This window comes from Portunus trituberculatus, chromosome 38, assembly GCF_017591435.1.
Source record: "Portunus trituberculatus isolate SZX2019 chromosome 38, ASM1759143v1, whole genome shotgun sequence".
NCBI classification, from domain to species: Eukaryota; Metazoa; Arthropoda; class Malacostraca; order Decapoda; family Portunidae; genus Portunus; species Portunus trituberculatus.
The window spans coordinates 143,167-169,565 of NC_059292.1; the positions used below are offsets into that span (position 1 = coordinate 143,167).

Consider the following 26,399-nt stretch of genomic DNA (forward strand, 5'->3'; position numbering starts at 1 on the left):
GTTTGCTAATGTTTCGCTTAACGTGTTTCTTAGAAGCAACCCCTTCGTTAAGGGAGGGTTGCCTGTATATATATATATATATATATATATATATATATATATATATATATATATATATATATATATATATATATACAGGCAACCCCGTTTAACGAAGGGTTACGTTCCTAAAAAACACTTCGTTAAGCGAAACTTCGTTAAGCGAACCGATTATAACAAGTTTAACCCCTGATTTGAACTTCCATTGAGAGTAAGCAAAGTGAGAGTGCATCATAGTACAGTAAAAGGTTTAATGAAAGTAAAAATTATGAAGTTAAACATTTAGGTAGTTTAATTTAAGTCATTATAATGTACACTAATGTATGTATGTACGTAACTTTATAATGTTGATGATCTTAACTTTATGAAGGAGGGAGAGTGAAACGGAAATACACTAACCGGCAACCTGTGGAATGTAAACAAAGTGCGCATCATGGTACTGCATACAAAACTTATGTACCACATTTCCACAAGGCTTTCCATTTTATCCATTGTAGAGTCACAAGTTCTGGTGGTTCTTTTAGCTTGCAAGGAAGATGAGGTCTCACTAGCCTTCTTAATAGAGTATCTTGACTTGAAAATAGTAGACAGTAGATGGAGTCAAGCCATGGTGGGAAGCAATGTTATTAGTTTTCTGGCCTCTCTTGTCTGTGAATAATACCCAGCTTCACTTCGAGAGTAAGACACTTCCTGGTCTTCTTAGGAACGTTAGGCCACATTGCAGGGTGTTTTGGTGGTAAGTTGAACTAAGGAAGATGAGCTGCTGGTGACGCTGTTATGTTTTGACTGGGCAATGAGTGGTGCGTGTGATCTTGATCTTGATCTTGATGCTACAGGTGACACAGAATTTCTTCTGAATCAGGCCTTTGTATCGGCAGAGCCTGTGTTGTCCACAAGGCTTGATCTTGATCTTTATTCTAAAGGTGTCTCAAGATTTCTCCTGAGGCAGACCTTAGTACCAGCAGCTCCTGATGTATTCAAAAGCCTGTCAGCTTGCATGATACAGTGGGGCTTTCAAATTTTGAAAAAATTACCTGGATAAAACTTCGTTAAAGCGAGTTTGGTGTTCGTTAAACGAGCAGATGGTATTAAATGAAACCTTCATTATAGCGAAATTTCGTTGTGTGAACCTTCGTTAAACGGGGTTGCCTGTATATATATATATATATATATATATATATATATATATATATATATATATATATATATATATACAGTAAGGTCCCGGTTACGTCGGTCTCGAGTTACGTCAAACTCGCACTTACGTCAGTCCACTATAAGGCAATTTAAGATTTAAAAATTGAAAATTTATAAATCGTAAGCGGGGTTTATTGTTATTGTTGGCGCCAGGCGTCACTAGTGGTTATCCACCACACTGCCCACCTCATGCTTGAATACAATAACACTCTGCCTCAGTTCCACCACACCGTCGCCCCTGGCAAGAGTGTTCCTACATCTGCATTTGCTGACTATCTTAGTATATTGCTCAATGGCACCAAAAAGAAAACTCCTGTGTGATAGCAATGATGCTAAGAAAAGGAAAACCATTACGCTACAAGAAAAAGTGGACATAATTAAAAGACATGAGAAGGAAGGCAGCAGCTGTGTGTAAGGGAGTGAAGAAGAAAATGGGAAGCCCGTTACCATGACAACGGGGAGGTTGACGACCTTGAGGGCTCACGCACCTATCACAACAATAACAACTCCGAGCCTTCGCCTGGGCCACACGACACTCGCAGCTCACTTGCACCGTCTGCGCTTGTCTGCTGATCCCTATTGCCCTTTCCTATTGCATTTCCTGCCCCGCTGCCCACGCTTCTACTCCCACCGCACTGCACTACGCTCCCAGCTGTCCGCCCTGGGCGTCACAACATTCGACCTGCCCACCCTCCTGGCGGCCTCAGGCGTCCACCCCTCTGGCAACATGCAGTCCTTCGTTCGCGGCCCTAATCAACAACAAAAACAAGCTTGTGTTTCATATTCCTACATACTTGTAAATAATATAACAATATAACCTTTTACTTATATAACGCTTCTACTCCTACAGCACTCCACAAAGCTCCCAGCTGTCCGCCCTGGGCGTCACAACATTCGACCTGCCCACCCTCCTGGCGGCCTCAGGCCGCCTCTCGAAACCTGCAGTCCTTGGCGTTCATGCCCTAATCAATATATTCCTACATAGTTGTAAATAATATACCAATATAACAATATAACCTTTTACTTACCTGAATAACCATAAAAAATGATTGGTTGAAAACTCGATAATATGCTTTGAAAGTACAAAAACTCAAGTTACCTACAAAATCGACTTACGTCATGTTTCAGGAACGTAACTCTGACGTAACTCGGGACCTTACTGTATATATATATATATATATATATATATATATATATATATATATATATATATATATATATAGTAAGGTCTCGGGTTACGTCAAACTTGCACTTACGTCAGTCCACTATAAGGCAATTTAAGATTTAAAAAATTGAAAATTTATAAATCGTAAAGCGCGGTTTATTGTTATTGTTGGCCGCCAGGCATCACTAGTGGTTATCCACCACACCGCCCACCTCATGCTTGAATACAATAACACTCTACGTACCTCAGTTCCACCACACCGTCGCCCCTGGCAAGAGTGTTCCTACATCTGCGTTTGCTGACTATCTTAATATCTTGCTCAATGGCACCAAAAGAAAACTCCTGAGTGATAGCAGTGATGCTAAGAAAAGGAAAACCATTACGCTACAAGAAAAAGTGGACATAATTAAAAGACATGAGAAGGAGGCAGCAGCTGTGTGTAAGGGAGTGAAGAAGAAAATGGGAAGCCCGTTACCATGACAACGCGGAGGTTGACGACCTTGAGGGCTCACACACCTATCACAACAATAACAACTCCGAGCCTTCGCCTGGGCCACACGACACTGCAGCTCACTTGCACCGTCTGCGCCTGTCTGCTGATCCCTATTGCCCTTTCCTATTGCATTTCCTGCCCGCTGCCCACGCTTCTACTCCCACCGCACTGCACTACGCTCCCAGCTGTCCGCCCTGGGCGTCACAACATTCGACCTGCCTACCCTCCTGGCGGCCTCAGGCGTCCACCCTCTGGCAACATGCAGTCCTTCGCGTCGCGGCCCTAATCAACAACAAAAACAAGCTTGTGTTTCATATTCCTACATACTTGTAAATAATATAACAATATAACCTTTTACTTATATAACGCTTCTACTCCTACCGCACTCCACAAAGCTCCCAGCTGTCCGCCCTGGGCGTCACAACATTCGACCTGCCCACCCTCCTGGCGGCCTCAGGCCGCCCCTCTCGGCAACCTGCAGTCCTTCGCGTTCACGGCCCTAATCAATATATTCCTACATAGTTGTAAATAATATACCAATATAACAATATAACCTTTACTTACCTGAATAACCATCAAAAATGATTGGTTGAAAACACGATAATATGCTTTGAAAGTACAAAAACTCAAGTTACGTACAAAATCGACTTACGTCATGTTTCAAGAACGTAACTCTGACGTAACTCGGGACCTTACTGTATATATATATATATATATATATATATATATATATATATATATACACTTAACCCTCGGCTATTGCGCCCAATTGGGGCCGAAAATGCGATAGCCAAATTGATCTTGGCGGAAAGGCGGTTTTGGCCAATGAGTGCTCAAATATTCCGTGATGTCATGGTTGGGCACGCAATAGCAGGCATCTGAGATCGCGATAATGAAATTTTAGCAGCTTTTCATGGGTGCGTGATAGCAATAAAACGCGATAGCCGAAGTCGCGATAGCCGAGGGTTGACTGTATATATATATATATATATATATATATATATATATATATATATATATATATATATATATATATATACAGTAAGTCCTCGTTATATGGTAGTTCTTCATCCAGTAAATTCACAGTTATGGTATTTGGAAATTACTACCCTCGATTTGATATACGGTAGGAAAAATTCACAGATACTGTATCCGCATATGTACCATATATCGAGGACTTACTGTATATATATATATATATATATATATATATATATATATATATATATATATATATATATAACAATGTACAAGATATTCAATGGCATTGAAAAGATAAACAAGGAAGACCTGGTGTTGGTGACAGAAGAAGATAGAAGGACGAGAGGATATGTAAAGATCAGGATGAGACAATGTGTAAAGGATATTGGAAAATACAGTTTTCCACATAGAATGATGGAAAAGCGGAATGTATTGAGTGACGAAATTGTTACAGCACATAATGTACATAACTCGGATAAATTGAGACATGGAGACAAGACACTATGAGTCTCACTCGAACCCTGTACAATACAACTAGGTAAATACGTACACACACACTTAGTTGTATTGTACAGGGTTCAAGTGAGGTTCAAAGTGTCCTGTCTCCATGTCTCAATTTATCCGAGTTATGCACATTATGTGCTGTAACAATTTCATCACTCAATACATTCCACTTTTCCACTGTTTTATATGGAAAACTGTATTTTCCAATATCCTTCACACATTGCCTCATCCTGATCTTCTTTACATGTCCTCTTGTCCTATCTTTTTCTGTCACCAACACCAGGTCTTCCTTGTTTATCTTTTCAATGCCATTGACTATCTTGTACATTGTTATTAGGTCTCCTTGTTCTCTTCAATCTTGTAAGGTTGGTAGTCCCATTTCCAGCCTTTCTTCATATGTTAGGTCCTTTAGTTCTGGCACTATCTTTGTAGCAATCTTCTGTATCTGTTGTAATCTTTTAATATCTTCTTTAGAGTTCAGAGACCACACCACAGCTGCATATTCCAGCTTTGGATGTATCCTGCTTCTGATAAGTTTTTTCATCATATCTTTGTCTGTGAATTGAAATGCCACTCTTATATTAATTAGTCAACATTTTATATGGTAATCCAAATATGTTTTTGTGTTATGTGTTTTTCAGGTTTCAGATTTTCCTGTATAATCACTCTCAAATCTTTCTCCTCTTTAGTCTTCATTATTTGTTCCTCTCCCATCAAATCGTTCAATACCAGTCTTCTCTAGGTCTTTCCTAGTTCCATTATGTGACATTTCTTGGCATTGAACTCCAATTTCCACTTCTTGCTCCACTCGTAGATTTTGTTTATATCTTCCTGCAACAGCAAATGGTCCTCCTGGGTTTTGATTACTCTTAACAGCTTTGCATCATCAGTGAATAAATTAACATAACTGTTCACCCCACTGTGAATGTCGTTTACATAAATCCGAAACATGTTGGGCTAACACTGACCCTTGTGGCATTCCACTTGTTACTTTTCCCCAAGATAAGTATGTATCTCAGATCACAGTTCTTATCTCCCCTGTCCTTCAAATAATCCCTTGTCCATTCTAACAAAGTTCCTTGCAGTCCTCCTATGTTCTCTAGTTTCCAAAGTAGTCTTCCATGAGGGACTTTATCAAAAGCCTTTTATATGTCCAGGTATACTGTGTCCAACCATCCATCTCTGCTTTCCAGTCCTTCTATTACTCTCGAGTAGAAGCTTAATAAATTTGACACACATGACCGTCCTGTCCTGAACCCTAATTGTCTGTTTGATATGACTTGTTCTTCTTCTAGATGTTTAATCCATTTTTCTTTGATAATTATTTCCCACAACTTCCTCATAACGCTTGTAAGTGATACCAGTTTGTAATTTAATGGCTCAGTTGCCTTTCCTCCTTTAAATATCGGAATTACGTTGGCTCTCTTCCATTCTAGTGAAACTTTCCCTTCATTTAGTGAACTTGTAATTGTTTCCCAAATTGGATCCAATAGTTGCTCTTTACATTCTTTTAGCACCCAGCTTGATACACCATCCGGCTCAGTTGCTTTTCTGACATCCAAATTATCAAATAATCTTCTAATATCCTCTTTGTGCACTGTGATTGCCTGTAATCTTTGGCAATGCAATGTCCTATTAGGTTCTGTAAAATCTTCTACAGTGAACACTGTTTTGAAGCTCTCATTCATTATTTCACACATTTCCTTCTCTGGTATGTCTTCCCTCCTTTAATTACTTTTTCTATTGTTTCCTTGTTCTTCATTTTGCCATTTATAAATTTGTAGAAAAGCTTGGGATCGTCTTTGCTTTTATTCACCACACCCTTCTCAAAGTTTTTTTCTTCCTCCCTCCTTACTCTAATACATTAATTTCTCACATCCTTATGCTGCTGTTTGTTATTGTCATTTCTCTGCTTTATAAGTTTCTTCCAAGCTTTATGTTTTATCTTTTTACCTTCTGCGCATCTAGCATTGTACCAAGTAGAGATGTACCGATGCATCGGTATCAGAATCGGCGGTATCGCCCCATTTTTTGGGTATTGGTATCGGTATCGGCTTATTTTATGCCGATACTTCCAATACCTAAAAGGAATTTACTACTTAGTGATATATTCGATATAAGATATTGATGATACCAAATTAATATAATACGGCGTATTAAGTTTCCGTGGTGATTACTGTATGTCATAGAATACTGTTTTCTGTGGTAATAAGCCACAACCTAGAAATTTAGAATAAACTAAACTTTTTTTCTATTTAATTGAAAAGACTAGGTGAAAGCTCATGTTCCTGAATTGGTCTACTAATGTCTAATGAATTAATATCAAAGGATGTCAGATTCAATTAAAGAGAAACATACACAACAAAATGAGTTTCTTTTGCTAACATTTTGTGTCTGTTTTACAATTTTAATAATTAAAAATTTTTTTTTGATCGCCAAAATATCGTCAATAAAAAATTAATGAAAATGCACAAGACCAAATGGTCGCTAAAGGAGTAAGAAGTAAGAATTTAAAATAACTGACAAGAATCAGAAGACTGAGAAGATATTCATTCCAATTACTGAGTAATTTGCCTTTGCAAATGGCTTCAAAAAGCTTCTAGAATTGCTCCTATTTCATAAACGTTCTCAGAAGGACTTACAGCATCCCCCAAAACAAAGCCTCCCATCTGATAACGCTCACCGTCCACCAACTCATCCTGGTGTCCAGTGCAGTAATCACTTTAAGTAGTAGTATCGGTATCGGCCTAATTAGGTGGTATCGGTATCAGTATCGGTATCAGAATCGGCCAAAATTTTGGTATCGGTACATCTCTACCTAAAAGTGTATGGAGGTCCACCAGGGAGAGAAAACTCAGTGACAGATGGGGTTAAAATATTCCAAACAGAAACAGCACAAAGACAGAAGTGTTTCCTGCACTCTAGGGAACAATGTGTGTGCTAATCTATATGCATGGTTCTTAGTCCTTACATCAGGAGCTTACTGGAAGTCTATAATAGCTAAAGGAAACATATATATGCATAATCCTCCAACATTTCATTACCTCAGCTGAAAGCAACCTCTTTCACACCAAAAACAAGTCTAGGGCAGATAGTCTGTCAGAGCAAGGCATAATCCTCAAGGCCTGGAATATGCTTAGTCCATCTATGTTGCATGGACTCAAGTAGTTCTACATAATCTATATAATCTGAGTACTAGAACTCAGAACAAAACTCCATCACTTGTCTTACATGTGTTATGTAGTAAAGTGACAATGTCAGGAGTATAACAAACAACAGACCTCAGTGATTTGAAGCCATCCAACCTGTTGTAATTGTTAAAAGAAATAATATAATTCTGCGAGCAATTTTGCATCAACAAGAATCGTTAAATCTTTCCCAGAGGAAGAGAAAGAGGTTCAGTGACTAATGACAAAATAGTGACAACAATGGGCAGGTATAATCAAGTTGCTTCCAAACCTTAAAGTGACACATTTATAAGTATGACGGGTTAATACCCCAGGACTTTATAACATTACTTCCTTGTTACTACAAAATGATGATGTGATCAATAAGTACTTATTGCTGTATTAGAAGGGGACACTATACCATGAGAATATATAAATCATGATGTCACTGCATCAGCCTGCCAGCAATGATTATCATTATCCACTGCTGGTTAACTTTTATATCTTAAACTTTCCACTATAATAAATCACTATCTGTCCATCTCTCATAGTTATTCTCTGGATTATTCTAGAGGAAGTTCATCCCTAATAAAGGCATTACGTTTAATTTTCATAAGCACTGACCTGCTATTGATCAAGACTGACAAAAGCCAGTCTGAATGGCCAAGAGAACTCTTTCAAGTTTTTTTTTTTTTTTTTTTTTAGGATATTCAAATTATCCAAATCATTTGTAATTTTGTAATAATTCATGATTTTCTAAGAAAATCCTGAATTAAGTTTTGGATTAATTGATATTAAAATTTTTCAAATAATTTGTAACTAATCTTGCAATAACTCAGAATTTTCCTAAATTAAGTGAAAAGGTAAGTATTGTGTCTGATTAATTAGAAGAGCTTTTGAGAACCTGGATGAAAATATGTTTAGTATCCTGTCTAACTTTAGTATGGCTTCACCTAGAATTTGCATCTCAGGTGTGGTATTTATAATAAAAAGCACACTGAAACAATTCATTATGTCCAGAGGAAAGCCACAAAGTTCATGATTTACATTTTTTTTTTTTTTTTAGTGCAGGGAAGAGAGCTAGCCAAAGAAAAAAAAAAAAAAAAAAAAAAAAAAAAAAAAAAAGATTAAAGAAAAATGCCCACTTGAGTGCTGTTTCTCTAAAAAGCGGAAAAAGCATCAGCCAAAATTAGGGGAGCAAATGCTTCGATACCTCCCTCTTAAAAGAAGACAAGTCGTATGAAGTCGGAAACACAGATGCAGGGAGGGAGTTCCAGAGTTTACCAGTGAAAGGGATGAATGATTGAGAGTACTGGTTAACTCTTGCATTAGAGAGTTGGACAGAACAGAGATGAGAGGAAGAAGAAAGCCTTGTGCAGCGAGGCCACAGGAGGAGGGGAGGCATGCAGTTAGCAAGATCAGTAGAACAGTTAGCATGAAAGTAACAATGAAAGATAGAAAGAGATGCAACATTTCGGTGGTGAGAAAGAGGCTGAAGACAGTTAGTCAGAGGAGGGGAGTTGATGAGACGAAAGGCAACCCCCGCTTAATGAATGGGTTACGTTCCTAAAAAAATGTTTGTTAAGCGAATTTTCGTTAAGTGAACCAATTATAACACGTTTAACCCCTGACTTGAACTTTCATTGAGAGTAAACAAAGCGAGAGTGCATCATAGTAGTGAAAGGTTTAATGAAAGTAAAAATGATGAAGTTAAACATTTAGGCAGTTTAATTTAAGTCATTATAATGTACACTAATGTATGTATGTAAATAACTTTATAATGTTGATGATCTTAAATTTATGAAGGGAGAGAGAGTGGAGCGGGAAATAGGCTAGCTGGCAACCTGTGGAATGTAAACAAAAGGGTGCATCATTGTACCGCATACAAAACTTATGTACCATATTTCTGCTGACTTGAAAACAGTAAAGACAGTAGATGGAGTCAAGCCATGGTGGCAAGCAATGCTATTAGTTTTCTCGCCTTTCTCACTTCCCTTCACTTAGAGAGTAAGAGACTTCCTGGTCTTCTTAGCAACACTAAACGACATTACAGGGCGTTTTGATAGCATGCTGAGCGAGGGATCTTAGCAACACTAGACAACATTGCAGGACGTTTTGATAGCGTGCTGAGCGAGGGAAGACGAGCTGCTGCTGACACTGTTATTGTTTTGAACTAGGGGGAGTGAGTGGTGCGCGTTTTGTCCACAAGAGGCGCTGGTATATTCAAAAGCCTGTCGGCTTGCGTGATACGGCGGGGCTTTCAAACTTGGAAAAAATTACCTTGATAAAATTTTGTTAAAGCGAGTTTGGTGTTTTGGTACACTGGATAGTTTAACTTAGCTTACCAAGTGGTAGCACATGAGGCAAGGGAGCTAAAATTGCTCATAAGGGTTGCCTCTTCTCATTTGACTATGAACATGCTGGTCATACTTGTTTTTAAAAGTATTCACACTTTTGCTGTATGTAACTTCTTCTGGCAATCTGTTCCACTGGTTTATCACTCTCGAGGAGAACATATTTCTTTTGTGTGTTCTATGGTGTGGCTTTTCCAGTTTGAGAGAATGACCTTGGGTTAACATGCTGGAGTACATAGGACTCTTAAGTCTAAGAACTAAGAAGCCATTTCTGGATCCATTGGTGGAATTTTTTTAGATCAATCTGTAGCATTTGCTTATCTTATGAGGTCCTTATCTGTCTGCAGACATTGGCATCATCTGTGAATAATTTTCCATATGACTGTTCAAACATCACAAAGCAAATCATTAACAAAGATTAGAAAGAGTACAGGCTCAATAACACTGCCTTGAGGCACTCCACTTTAAACCCTACTCCAACTAGAGGCAGTCCCTCTAACAACCACCCGCTGTTTTCTCTTCCTCAGAAAACTGCTAATCCAGTTTGTTACTTGATTATCAATTCCAACAGCTCGATGATGGGAAGTAAGCGAGCATGGAGTACAGTGTTAAATGTTTTCTTGCAATTCAGGTACACCACATCTACCTATTCTTCCTCATCTAGAGAATACTCAAGGTCCATAAAGTATTCAAGTAGCTGTGTAATAGATGATAGACCAGACCAAAAATCATGTTGGTGCTGAGTCAGAAACTGTTTTCTCTAGGTGATCTAAGATTACCTTCTTGATAATTTTCTCAAGTACCTTGCATGGAACAGATATAAGACTCACTGGGTGATAGTTTGTGGGAATAGTTCTGTTACCTTTCTTAAAAATGGGTGTAATGTTGGCCTTAGTCCAATCCACAGGCACACAACCTGATCTCAGTGTTTCTTAGTACAAAATTGTGAGTGACCTGCATAGTACAGAGGCACATTCCTTGAAGACAATTGGATGAACACCATCTGGTCCAAGGGACGATAGAACTTTGAGCTCTAATAAAATTTTCTTGACATCAGTTTCTGTGATGACACATTTCATAAATTTTACAGCTTTGTGTGGCACTGTGAGGCATGGAAGAAGATCTCTCTTTCTGATAAACACTTTCTCAAACTCTTAGTAATTCACAAGCATCAACAAGCATTAAAGAAGAGTTGCCTTAACCTTTTCCTTCAACCTTCGAAGAATTTAGCTTCTTAGTAGCAGAGTTAAGCTGGAGCTCAGCTCATTTCAGGTCCTCGCTCTATGTTGCGTACCTGCACAACCTCTAGTAGTATATTGACAGTCAAGCAGATGTAGCCTGGTGTTAGTGGTTTGTCTGGCAGACCCACCAACTTGTCACTTGTCTAGTTGATGCTTAAACCTGTCCACACTTATTCCCCTCATATCCCTAACAGATCTTGGGGCAGCATTGAACAGATAAGTGACTTCATCCTCAGCAATGTTGCCTCTGAAGTCCTCCATTATGCACAGTCTTCCCCTCCTGGCATTGTTATTCTCCTTTAGTCCAACATTTGGAGCAAGCCTTTCAAGAATCTTCCAGATGTAGATAATTATGTAATGCTCTCGCCTTCTTTGTAGTGAATACAGCAGTAGCTTTTTTGAGTCACTGGCAGTAGTTTAACCCTTTTGTCTCAAGGATGTTGCTGGTAAATGATCTCTAAAGGGCCTCAAGTCTAGTGAAGTCTATAGACTTGGATGGTGCCCATAGCTGGCTGCAATACTCAAACTTGGGAAGGATGAGAGACTTCAGAGGGTCAACATGCAAGTATCTTCCCTTGAAGAAAATTTTCTCAGCACCTGTCCAATAAGCTGTCAGGCTGTTCCTATGATATTGGAAATGTGGTGTGTGAAGGTGGCAGCACTGCTCATCATGACTCCAAGGTCTTTGATATGGTCTTTACATTCAATCCCTTGGCCCTGGTAGTTGTAGTCTGATGTGTCCTTGATGTATTGTCTTGAGCCTTAATGTAGTATTTCAAAAATTTCTCCATTCAATGCCAAATTGTTGTCTTCTGTCCATGTCTTCCTATTGCTGTTTAATGTCATCACGTGAGCGAATGGTTCCCAAGCCTTGTGTCATCTACGAAAGATATTACACAGGAGAATTTTGCATTTTCATTTATATCAATTATCATAATCAGGAAGAAAAGTGGACCCAAGACTGATCCTTGTGGAACTCCACTCTCAACCTTACAGGGTGGGGGATTTAGTTCCTTGTATGTTAATTGTTTGAATACTATCCGAAAGAAAGTTGTGGATCCATTCTCCTATCTTGCCAGCGACGCCACATGCCCTGAGCTTGTGCATGAGAATGCCGTGATCCATCTTGTCAAATGCCCTGGCAGTCAAGGTAGATCATATCAGTAGTCTCCCTCATGAGGGCTCTCTAGGATGCTTTCATAGTGAAGCAGAAGCTGGGACAAACTAGAGCATCCCTTGTGGAAACCATACTGTCCCTCACTGAAAGCTTTCCTTTCCTCCAAGAATGTTACCATTTTACTTCTGATGACTCTTTCAAATACCTTGATAACAAGTGATGTTAGTGTTACAGACATATACTGACTGGCTTGTCCCATACTGCTGTCCTTGTGGATAGGGGCTATTCTACCCATTTTCAGAGCCTCAGGTATTTTTCCTGTGAGGAGAGATCTTTCCCATGAGAGTTTGAGTGGGTAGGAAAGCTGGTCTTTGTATTTCTTGAGGAGAATTGCCTGTACTCACTTATGGCCTCTGCAATATCCTCGTGTAATAATTATGTTAGTGAGGTAATATTCTTCATCTGCTCTTGATACACCAAAGAAAAGTTTGGGATGTAAAATCATCTTCTCTCGTATGGATTTACTGAAGACTATTACATATTGCTTTTGTAGAGTGAGTGCCACTTCTGAAGCATTACTGATAAGTTTTGCATTTTCTATGATTAAAGGATCAATAAAGTTCATAATTTTGGCTTTCTTTTGAGCATAGTGGAAGAAAAACTTTGGATCTGATTTGATGTTCTCACCTGCTGATCTTTCTTATAGTTGTTTCTGTTTGTCGTGCAAGTGTAACAAATCTTCATCCAATAGTATCAACCGTTTCTGGATTTTCTCCCTTGCTGGTGTATAGCAGGCTTTCTTCATTCTTTCTCTGAGGTTGGTTAGTTTCCTCATCAACATTCTGTGTTCTCGTGGTTGCTGAAGTTCTCTTCTTAGGAAGTGATTCTTTACACACATTCTCGAGTGTTCTGAGCAAGATATCATAGATCTTATCTGTTTCCATTTCTTTGAAAGCCTTGTCCCACTCAATCTCACCAAGCTTATCATTTATATATGCTTTTCCAATCTATGTATCTGACATAGCAGTTAAGTTCCTGCAGTGTTGTTCCAGTTTTGTAAATCTGGGCGTGTGGGTGTGGGTTGCTTGGCTACCTAACTGAGCTCTTGTTTTCACAATCAAGAGATTTTGGTCAGACATTGCTGTGTTAAGGTTTCATGGGAGTGTATCACTGGGGTGTTATTTGTGAGGAAGAGATCCTCTTGTGGAATCCATCACTAGTTGTGTGAGGAAATGGTCTTCCATTATGGCCAATAGATTCTGTGCTTGTAGTTTTTCCTCTGATGTTCCTCCTGAGCACTTCAACAAAGTCCTATCAATATGTGGAAAACTGAAATCACCAATTATCATGAAGTCAGCATTTTGTTTAGATAGTGACAATGTGTTGTAGTCTTACTATGATGTCACTGAAGTAAGTGTCTTCAGTCCCTTGGGGTCTATATACAGTGCTTCCTGGTCAACTCACACCTGCAAAATTGGTCAACACACACCAGCAAGAAGTGTTGTATCATAAACTGACCTTTTTTAAAGTTAACAGATATTCAAATTGCTAATGGTTTGTTAGGCTAACCACTTGATTGAAGTTTGCTTGTTAGCAATCCACCAGTCCAAGTTAATTGCTATTTGAAGTATAGCCCATCAAATGGCTTGTTAAGCTAACTGCTTGATTGATGTTTGCTTGTTAGCAATCCACCAGTCCAAGTTAACTACTTTTAGCTCTTTTAAATGATCAGTACCTTAGCAGGCAGGCTAGCTGGACTATAAAAGCCAGACAGATTCCAAGTGTGGAGAGTACAACAAGGTGGTAACCCTGATGGATTCCAAGTGTAGAGAATGCAATAAGGTGATAACCTCCAGACAGCATGCAGTAACTTGTGATTATTGCTTTTTATGGACCCAAAGAAAATGTAATACTGGCTATTCATTTTCAAGATACAGGAAGGCAGTAGCAGGTATGTATAATGCTTTTTCTGAATTACACTTTATTGGGGCCATTCAAAAATTACATAATGCTTTTTTGGTAATTTTTTTACACTCCTCTTCATTGTAACTAAAATCAGGACTCCCCCCTTAGAAAGTTATGTAACACCAACCAATTCAAAATAACCTCCCTGGGTTATTTACGAGGTGACCGCCATTCCGCCAGTCACCAACCCCAGTCAGTCAACCAGTCACTTGGTGACCAAACCTAATAGAAAAAACCTAACCTAACCCCATTTCCAACACTGCATTTGTTCGGGTGCTATGTACCCTCAATCCTAGTTCCGCCCCCAGACCCCCCTTCAGGACCCCCAACCTCCTTATAAACTAAGTAATTTGTGATTGAAAACAAAGTTCAGATTTGTTCAAATCACATCTGAAGCCATGGGAAAAACATTTCTTCCAATAATAGGTCTTATGAGAGACGGGTTGACTGACTGGGGTTGGTGGAGGCTGACACCTCTTAAATAATAACTCTTCTGGCAGTGGTAGACTTCTCCCAATGGCCGACTTCACCATAAACTATATTCAGTGTACTATTGTGAGGCTGACTTCTTGCTGTGGCCGACTTCTCTCGACGACCGATTTCACCATAAACTATATCAATAATTATAGTAGTAGTGTAGCCGAGTGTAGAGAGTGCAATAAGGTGGTAACCTCCAGACAGCATGCAATAGCTTGCAATAATTGCTTTTTATGGACCCATAGAAAATGTAATACTGGCTATTCATTTTCAAGATATAGGAAAGCAGTAGCAGGTATTTATAATGCTTTTTCTGAATTACACTTTATTGTAAAAAAGATCTACTGATTGGGGGCCATTCAAAAATTACGTAATGCTTTTTTGGTATTTTTTTTTTACACCCCTCTCCATTGTAACTAGAATCAGGACTCCCCCCTTAGAAAGTTCTGTAACACCAGCAAATACACCCCTCCCCCTAAAACAATAACTAAATATTATTGTTTTTCGGCTATACTAAATAATTTCTTGTTAGGTTTAGTCTAAGCAAGCATTTGTATTCTAAAAGGATAAATTTACTTTCCTAGATGGTGAGGACTTGCCCTTTGAATGCAGTCAGTGTCGAAAAAGTCAAAAAAGAAAAAGACAACAATCCAGTCTTGATCAGAGCCACTCCCGATCACCTGCTATTGGCCAACCTGAGTCAGAAGCTTCTGCATCTTTTCACTACCAGCCAGATTCACCAGCTACTCCATCTTTTCATGGCCAACTTGATTCACCAGCATCTTTACATTAACAACCTGAGTCACCAGCTTCTGACTCCGCCTACCTTGATCGATCAGCACCAGTTCTGTCAGATATTTCAAGTTTAAATGGTTCCTTCGCACAGCCTGTAGTCCCAGAGGAACCTTTGATTCAAGATCCAATCCCTCATACATCAGATACTGAGCCAGAAGAAATCACATGGCAAGTTATTAAAGGGGCAACACAACGTGGTGGAGCACATCTAGTTAATTCTGCAGGCTTCACATATGTAAAGCAGAAAGTTACAAAGACATCCACTGTGTGGATCTGTAGCAAGCGTAACAAAATGCTAAAATGTGCTGCACGTGTGCATCAAAGAGGAAACCAATTTTACCCTACAGAGACCCAACACATTCACCCCTCTGCACCAGATGCCTTAACTTCTGCAAAAGTCAGGGCAACACTGAAAGAATCCTTATCTTCTCAACCAATTTACTGCAGTCTCTGCTTTGGTGACTGATGCTGTGCACAAGCATGTTACTGTGGGAGATTTCTGTCCTTCACTTTCAACACAATCAGCAATGATTCGAGTAGCCAACAGAAGACGACAGGTCAACCGTCCAAAGCACCCTACAGATCTCAATTTTGACTTGAAAATGGACGCCATTCCAGAGGATTTTTTACAAGGGGACATTACAGTTGGTCCACGGTGCCACTTGTTACTTTCATCACCACCCCAATTGAAATTTTTAGCAGCTGCAAAGACTTGGTACTTGGACGGCACATTTCGTCTGGTAAAGGCACCTTTTATGCAGCTGTACTCCATACATGCCTTCATACGCTCCAAATTTTCTACCAAGCAAGTCCCTTTGGCTTTCATCATAATGTCTGGAAAAAAGAAAGTAGACTACAAGGCAGTATTGGAAGTCATCTTAGACATTATTCGAGCCTTCTGTGTCAAGTTGTTTTAGACTTTGAGGCTGCTGTTTGGAAGGCTGTCAAGCAAGTGCTACTCCATGTTACATGGGGTACCCCATGCTATCCCATGAATACAAGAATGTGTTTTCCATCTCTCCCAAGCAATATGGCACAAAATACAAGAGTTAGGGCTACAGCAAGCATACAACAGGAAACTGGGGACATACATGTATTGTCGACGACTAATAGCTTTGGCATTCCTTCCGTCCGACTTCATTATCCCGCAGTTTGAAGCCATTAGGGATGCAACCCCAAGCAACTCTCCTCTTCAGCCCTTATTGGAGTATTTTTATTCTCAGTGGATTCAAAACCCCATATTTGCTGTTTCTTCTTGGTGCATATATATGCAGCCAACTCGGAAAAATAATGACTGCGAGGGTTGGCACAACAGACTTAGCAGCAAAGCAGGCAGGCAGCAAAATCTTAATTTGTATAAATTGATTCATTTACTAAACAATGAAGCCAAAGACGTCTCGCTTAATGCTCAACTGCTTTCCGATAGGAGGCTAATGCAGTATCGAAGCAAAGTATACAAGAAGACATCTGCAATTATTCATGATGCCTGGGAGAGACTGCACAAGGGGGGAAATTTTAATAAAAAAAAATTCTTAAAATTGTGTCTAATGTCAATGGACCTCGTCCTAATGTTTAAGCATAATTGTACGAATAAAGTTTTTTACCTGCTTTTAGATTGTTATTAACATTATAAACAAATAATTTTTTAACTTTTTATTTTTCAATTTCCAATAAAAAAGGCCCTGCCTAATAGCTTATGAGTAAGAAAGCTCTTCAAATTTTTGTAAAAATAACATATTGGCATTATCACCAAAATGTTTTTCTTAGCTTATTGTTAGGCTATACTTGATCTGTTTCACCAAAATAAATTTAAATTGGCTAGTAGGCCTAACAAGAATACCTTCTTAAAATGGGAGTTAGAGTACCATTGAAGCGCGAAGACAAATTCTTTTGAGGTGTGAGCTGACCAATAAGGTGTGACTTGACCAATTTTTTGAGGTGTGAGTTGACCAATTTTGCAGGTGTGAGTTAACAATGGGTGTGAGATGACCAGAAAGCATATACAGTGGCTTGATCTTTCAGCATTAGAATTTACTCCTTGTTGGTAGTCTTACTTTATGCATAGGCAAAGAAAGCTCTGGGGTTTGATTTTTGTCTCATTGGTGAGGCCCAACTCCAAGCTGTATTTAGCATCTTGGACCAGTATGGTAACATGATTTCTAATCCTGAAGTATATGTCAGATCATCCTCCTGCTGTATTTTTTCCAGGCTTCTTCCTTCCTTGGGATTTCCCTCATCACATTCCTGGTCATCCATTTGGGCTTGGGTTGTTGCTGGTTTAGTGATGATAAATAGAGGGAGGGGGATATCCTGCTGGATAACTGTATCATAGTGTCTTAGAAAAGTTGCCCAACCTTCCTTGACATTTTTTTCCTGATAGGAAAGAAAGGTGGCAAAAGAGCTATTACAGGCTCCATGCCCCAGCACTTAAACTTTGTCATGTGAAGTAATTAGATCCCTGGGTAGAAATGTAAAAACCTATTTGGGATAATTTGGCTAGTACACACAGTAGCTACAGTTTTGTTTAATTTTGACTGGAAGATGCAGCTGAGCCAAAAGGGGGGTGTGACAGGCAGGCTAGGGAGTGACTGTCAGCAGCAGCTCAGTTAACTTGGAAGTACATACATAAACAACCATTCATGCCAGGTTTTGCTTTTCTCACTACAATTTTTTTTTTTGCAACATGAATGCACTGTTAGAAGTTTCTACCTCCAAGTACTCCCATTCATCCCTCCAGTCTGTCCAAAAATCTTATAAGGAGGCTGTTGTCTTTCTCAGATGCCCCACAGGTCACTAACCTAATCCCTCTTAGCTTGGAAGTCGGGACTCGGAATGGTCGAGGGTACAGACTTTGTTATTTCATAAGTGATAACATATTTGAATTTACAATACGAAGTGCATATCTTTTCATAAGACCACTGATGTCTGTGCTGTAAGTAATTAATTGCAATATCTCGGAAGTGGTCGTTAGTGTATTGTCATGACGCTGTTATCAAGTGGCTGCACTCTGGCCTCGCCCTGCTGCCCTGCCTACCTTACTGCTTACCTCCGTCACCACCACACTGCAATATCACACACGGAGGGCGATGAGGTGCTATCCATACGCAACACTATTTCCACGGGGCCGTGTCAGGCCGAGGGAGGTACTGGGGGGACGGGGAGACACACAAACACAGGTACACACTCTATTTCCCAGTGTCTACCAGCCTCCCTTGCCTACCACACAGCCTCTATGCCTATCCTCACCACAACACCCTAAGAAGCAGCTTTTCTTTAACTCACACAATTTTTTTCCAGGACGGAGGACCAACCCGTGCCAAGTTTTCCTACAGATTAATCACAGGCAACACTACGCCATCGCCACCGCGCTAACCACTCACCGCCTCGCTGCTTCACACTATACTGAGCGCCAGTGAGCGCTGGCCCGCTGGGCCGATGGGCCGCTGGCTGCCTCACTCTACAGTACGTACTTTTTTTTTTTTTTTCCTGCTACAACAGGCTTGCTAGTTGCCAGACGCTCGAAAAACACAATTGCCATAAAAAGCACACACTCACACGCATATATATATATATATATATATATATATATATATATATATATATATATATATATATATATATATATATATATATATATATATATATATATATATATATATATATATATATATATATATATATATATATATATATATATATATATATATATATATATATATATATATATATATATATATATACACACACACACACACACTATCGAATAAGTCTAGAGTCCTCTCTCTCTCTCTCTCTCTCTCTCATTAAGTATTAACCATGACCACAATCTTCTGGTATTTCCTCTTGGTTATGCAGTTATCATTAATCATAGAAAATAACACGCTATAAAACAAATCGGTATACTACAAATTAATTTTGACTATCTCTTCACATTTTGGCAGGCAAGCAAACACTATATATACTTTTAATTGGAAGACAAGGTGACTTCTATCACTCGGATTCCCACAAGGAATAATACTCTACCTAGGTACATAATCGATGCGATATATATATATATATATATATATATACTTACCACAGACTATATACGTCCTTCTTGCTAAGTATACTTTATCTTTACTAATGTCAATATGATATAGAAGTACTTTGACATCCCTCTCTCAAGCTTCCAAAATCTTTTGTCCCTTTTTTCAGTACCTAGGTAACGTTTCTCATACGCAGGATTGACTTTCCTATGAAGTACGTCATACAATCAATATACACTTCTCCCATCATCTTGGCACATAATTACGTTTTTCTTTTTTTTATTCCCCATGAAATCATCTCTCTCTCTCTCTCTTATATATATATATATATATATATATATATATATATATATATATATATATATATATATATATATATATATATATATATATATATATATATATATATATATATATATATATATATATATATATATATATATAGATAGATAAAATATAGATAGATTTTCTTACCTTTTTTCCCATTTTCTCATCAATCTCATTATATATGAATAATTTCTTCAGGTAAATTTTATCCCTTAGAAAGTATGTTTAAAAAGATAAATTTTCATTAAATAAACCAAGAGACAATTGTATATTTTATTTAAGAACATATGAATACATATCAAAGATGGGACTGGTTTGCTAGCAGGAGCTGGAGAGCATACAACTTGGAGGCACCTCTCCTGTCCACACTCACACACTGACTCTATCAACACCATGACTGTGAAGTTACTGCTGATGTAGTATTTTTTTTTTTTTTGAGCATAACAAAGCACTGGTAACTGAGAACCATTAAAAGTATATAGTGCTGGGAATTCTGATGGGAAAGTGTTTAATGACTCAGGGAAGGACTGGGACCAGGAGGGTACCTGTCTGAGATCACAAAGGTAGTTCACTGAGCAGTGCCCCCTGACTGATATGCTGCTACAGATAATACTGCCAAGATTGTGGTAAACTAATTCCTTTTCCTGCATTGGCTAGTTCAGCAGTTATATAAACGTGTATGAATATACATATGTATATATTTATACATTATTCACTTGGCAAGCTATCTATTGTTGGTTATGTACGACTTTTCTATTATTGCACATAAAATGTTGACACTCAGTGAGCCCAATGTGTCATTAACCAGCACACAGCTCTTCCCCATCATGGTGGTCATGACCTGGAGGAAACACACACTCTTCACACACTGCTGGGGAATAATATTCAGTGTGATCAACAACACTACTACCACCTCACAAGCTCATCAGAAAAGTTCACCCACACATTGACAAAATCAGCCTCACTAACATTTGTGCACAAAGAAGTATTTATTTACGTAATCATTTGCCAGAGGAACATAACCCATAATGTAGGGAAGTAACTACAGTCACCTTCAACATTCAACGATGTCTTTTCAATAATATTAACATATCAAAGATCAACTTCATTATTTATTACTATTAACACATACATTACTCAAATACATGTAAAATAATATATAAAATATGCAGAAATATGCATTGCAATATACACTTTATGCTTAAAAAAAAGAAAAAATAAATAAAAAAAAAAAAAAAAAAAAAAAAATGTAGAAAATGGATCAGCAACTGGGATGCCCCAAGAGGAGTCAGCTGTAACCAACAGCCCACCTACCATTCATAAGCAGGAAGAGGAGTAGGAGGGGCACCACAGCCACAAGGAGCACAACACCAGGTTCCACAACTTATGTGGAAATTTGGCAGTTCTGAGTAAACAAATTACAATCTGGTCTCCTAAAACATGAAGCAAAATAGCTTTGGTAAGTTCCTTACCCTCCAAATTAACCTTCCTCCCAGCATCCTATTAAGTAACAGGAAGGTACCAAGACCTGGGCTTCTGAAGCACATGACAAGTGCACCTGGCACACTGGGAACCTGTATCCTCCTAACTCCAATATAAGCATTCTTCTTGTGTTCAAGTCTTTTCATACATATTAAGGCAAAGTGAAAAATGCGTGTGGGTGCGCACACACGCGCGCGCATGTATTCATGTGTGTGTGTATGTGTTTGTCTAGGTAGAGCATACAGAATTCAAATAAGTGTGTGTGTGTGTGTGTGTGTGTGTGTGTGTGTGTGTGTGTGTGTGTGTGTGTGTGTGTGTGTGTGTGTGTGTGTGTGTGTGTGTGTGTGTGTGTAATTCACTATGTGACTGCCAGCTTGTATTGTCCCATCTATGAGTAAGGCTGAGACTTTTTACAATCCCTGTCCTCTTGCTTGCAAGAAGCAGCAACTGCTCACTCATTAGTGGAAAGCTTTATGATCTGAACAGGACAAAAAAACATCCAGCCAAGTAACAGGCAAAGAAATCATCATTAAACAAATGAGCACAGTGTGTGTGTGTGTGTGTGTGTGTGTGTGTGTGTGTGTGTGTGTGTGTGTGTGTGTGTGTGTGTGTTGAGGCTGGCTGCCCGAAAACCTCACAATAGGAAAAGGTAGCTGGAACTTCCAGTTTGAGACAAATGGTGTTGCAAAATTTATCTATCCCTCCTTAATCTGATTGTAAAATGTCAAAATTTTAAAGGGAACTTTGTATATGTATATATATATATATATATATATATATATATATATATATATATATATATATATATATATATATATATATATATATAATTATATATATATACAAAATTTTTGTATTACTAAAATTATAAAACTATGAACAACAATGGCTTTTATTATGTAAAACACATACTCTAGAATTATAAATGTTCATTTTTCCTGAATTAATTTAAGGTGAGTCAAGCAATCTGGTCCACCTGCCACCTCTGACCAGTCCTCATCCCCACTAGCCATTTTCTCATTGCCCCACAGAATGCAGAATGCTCAATATTATTAGGAAGAATGGCTTGTGGAAAATTAACTTGCCTTTCTTTTCCTAAATCATTAAAATCTTAAATCTAAATCAAGAGGATACACTGGACCTTCTTCCAAGAATCAATGTGCAACACAGGATATTTTCCCACTTCAATAAATACAAAACATCCTGTGATTTTGCCACTGTCCAGTCATTGTTGTGCAGCACAGAGGCTCCATGGTGTCAGGAAGAAAGTCACAGGAGCCGAATTGACTGGAAGCACTACATGCAATGATGTGGCACCAGAACACCATCAGTTAACACATTTTCATATAAAATGTAATAATGTATGTGACAAACATGATAAACATTTTGAAAGCACTGCATGGTAACTGAATATTCTGTGGTGTTCAACACAGCACACAGAGCAACCACTATCAAAAGAAATATATGTTTTCATGAATGATAAAATAACAAAACAAGAAAGGCTCTCCACATAGACTGCTAACTCACTCAAGGGGGGGTGAAGACTTGGGTGTGCTGGATGTTCTGCCAGTGTTGACTAGATACCAAACAAACCACTGTTTTCCCTGGGTGGAGACAGCTTGGCAAGATAAAAACAAATATCTGATCTACCCTGAAAGTTCTGAAGCGTACTCTGAGGGGCAGCCACAACCTGCTCTCTCACCTGAACAATCACCATAACTTTGCTGCAAAAGAATCAGTGTTGGTCTTACAGAAAATATAAAATCAGGTGAGAGTCAGAGTTTGTTCAGCAATGCAAGTGAGCAAGGACCACATAAGCACTAGCGCTAACGTTCACTTTTGTATCTACATATATGTACAAAAATTGATAAAAATAAATACCATTAATACTAAAAATATATATAAAATAAAAAGAACAAAGAATATTCATCATGGTATGTATGTTGTGGCCTGGGGATCATTCATGACAATGCATAAAAACACCAGCAAGAGTATGAAACGCGACACTGTACTAAATGCAAAGGCTCATCAGGCTCCTACAGGGAACCTGCCAGGGATTATGTACAGGGGTGGAGGGGGAGGAGGTTGGGGGTTGTACAAAACTTGAGACCTTGGAACAGGCAGTGTGGCTGTTGTGTACATACCTCAGTAAAGCACGTGAGTTTAAAAGTGTGGCTGTACAAAAGGAGCTGGGAAGCCAATACTATAAATAAATTAATGTCCCTACACAAATACAGCAGATGCACCACCAATTGAAGAGGAACAGAGGCTGCAGCACTGACTGAAAGAAGTCAGCACTCAAATGCTGATACCTGTCCAACACGGCTAGTACATCTGCCTTGGCCCACTGTGTCTTCTCTTCCTGAAGGGGAGCTGACAGTCCCTCAGGGTGGATGACAAACTAATTCTCCAAATAATAATTTGGCCTCACCCCACAAATCACATTTTACCAAGTCACAATGCACTGTATTTAGTAAAAACAGTTAAATTATGAAGTGAAGGCAGCAGGACAAGATGCTACCTGAGCCAGTATGTATAAAATCACTTCTGGCAGTTGGTGATGAGGAGCAACACTGGCTTCTATCACCATATATTGTGAATAGCCACTTGGCACCAGACTAGCAGCCACCAGCTTGTAGAAATGTAGATGATGTGGGATAATACTATGTTACATAGCAATAGTGCTGTACCACTGATAGAAGTCCCACACATCCAACACAATGAACCCTATTAATAGTGAGATGTAACACATTGTAATTTTTTTTTTTTTTTTGAAAAAAAAAAAAAAAAAATATATATATATATATATATATATATATATATATATATATATATATATATATATATATATATATATATATATATATATATATATATATATATATATATATATATATATATATATATATATATATATATATATATATATATATATATATATATATATATATATATATTCCATCATAATATTCCAATGAAGATAATCTAACACACATGATGAAAGAGATAACAATTTTCTGAATAAATTTTTCAAAGATTTGACAACAGAGACAGCAATGGTGGGCGGCTCACATTTCTTGGTTCTTGAGATGCCCAAAGGAATCCAGTATGGGATAAAAGTATTAGTGGTCCCCTAATTCATTAATCAGGCTTCTTCAGTTTGATTTTCTAATGCCATGAATATCTCATCTAACAACAAAAAGTTTCATTACACATGTTGGCCACTTATCTCCGATTAAGTTCCATCTTGAGCGCTGAAAAAAAAAAAAAAAATAATAATAATTCATGTATAAATAAATAGATATCATACATCATGCTGCTGAAGTATATATATATATATATATATATATATATATATATATATATATATATATATATATATATATATATATATAGGCAACCCACGTTTAACGAAGGGGTTACGTTCCTAAAAAACACTTCGTTAAGCGAAACTTCGTTAAGCGAACCGATTATAACAAGTTTAACTCTTGATTTGAACTTCCATTGAGAGTAAGCAAAGCAAGAGTGCATCATAGTACAGTAAAAGGTTTAATGAAAGTAAAAATTATGAAGTCAAACATTTAGGTAGTTTAATTTAAGTCATTATAATGTACACTAATGTATGTATGTACGTAACTTTATAATGTTGATGATCTTAACTTTATGAAGGGAAGAAGAGTGAAACGGGAAAGACACTAACCGGCAACCTGTGGAATGTAAACAAAGTGCGCATCATTGTACTGCATACAAAACTTATGTACCACATTTCCACAAGGCTTTCTATTTTATCCATTGTAGAGTCACGAGTTCAGGTGGTTCTTTTAGCTTGCAAGGAAGATACTGTCTCACCAGCCTTCTTAATAGAGTCTGCTGACTTGAAAATAGAGACAGTATAATATGGAGTCAAGATAGTGGCCAGCACTGCTATAGTTTTCTGGTCTCTCTCGTGTCTGTGAATAATATCTAGCTTCATTTGGAGAGTAAGAGACTTCCTGGTCTTCTTACGAACACTAGGCCAATTGCAAGGCATTTTGGTGGTAAGTTGAGCTAGGGAAGACAAGCTGCTGCTGACGCTGTTATGTTTTGACTGGGGAGTGAATGTTGCGCGTGTTGTCCACGAGAGGCTTGATCTTGATCTTGATCTTTATTCCATAGGGGTCCCAGGATTTTTCCTGAGGCAGGCCTTGGTACCAGCAGCTCCTGGTGTATTCAAAAGCCTGTCAGCTTGCGTGATATGGTGGGGTTTTCAAATTTGGAAAAAAATTACCTGGATAAAACTTCGTTAAAGCGTGTTTGGTGTTTGTTAAACGAGCAGATGGTAGTAAAATGAAACCTTCAATGTAGCGAAATTTCGTTGTGTGAACCTTCGTTAAACGGGGGTTGCCTGTATATATATATATATATATATATATATATATATATATATATATATATATATATATATATATATATATATATATATATATATATATATATATATATATATATATATATATATATATAGACTCAATACTTGAAGATTTTAATAGTTAGGCTTCCTGGCCTCTCCCTCCCCCCTCTGCCAGTTGCACTGCCGCAGTTGTCAAACTAACGTTCTCCTGCGTTGTCTTTCTTTTTTTTCATTTAAAAACTTAAATTACCACCAAAGGTTTATTAGTCATGAAAATATCTGGCAATTGAACAGCAGCACATATGGTTCTAAACAAAGCTCTGGCCTCTCCTTCCCTGCTGCCGCCATTGTCCTGTTCTCATATCAGTATTACCGCCAATGCCAGCATAAAATACCAGTATTTCGGTATATTGGTTACAGGTGTGCACCCCTAGCCCTGTTGCAGTCTTGAGAAAACAACATTCTTCTGCGTTCTGTCATTAGCTTTTCATTTAAACTTATAATGGCACCAAAGAGGCTTGTTAGTGGTGAAAATAAGGAATCTAGTGGGTTCACAGGAATCACACCAGAGGAAAAATTACCAGACGTTTTCATGGATGGTGACTCGTCCTCTGACGACCTCCCTCCTCCTTCCCTCCTCTTCTACGTTATCCATCACCAGCCTTCACTTATGGTATGTA

General features: G+C 38.2%; 2 protein-coding genes across 7 annotated transcripts in view; both read right to left on the minus strand.

Annotated features, from left to right (window-relative positions):
* Positions 1-16,832, minus strand: part of LOC123514554 — a 61,637-nt gene extending 44,805 nt beyond the window's left edge. The window contains exon 1 of the mRNA XM_045272494.1: positions 16,587-16,832. The gene's annotated coding sequence lies outside the window, so the exon portion shown is untranslated. The remainder of the gene's footprint in view (positions 1-16,586) is intronic.
* Positions 16,833-24,290: 7,458 nt separating this feature from the next.
* LOC123514490 (protein enabled-like) overlaps positions 24,291-26,399 on the minus strand; it is a 135,329-nt gene continuing 133,220 nt past the window's right edge. For all 6 annotated transcript variants that reach the window (XM_045272369.1, XM_045272372.1, XM_045272371.1 and 3 more), the window contains one exon: positions 24,291-24,583. In XM_045272369.1, coding sequence (XP_045128304.1) covers positions 24,555-24,583 — 29 coding nt within the window. In that variant the 3' untranslated portion in view covers positions 24,291-24,554. The remainder of the gene's footprint in view (positions 24,584-26,399) is intronic.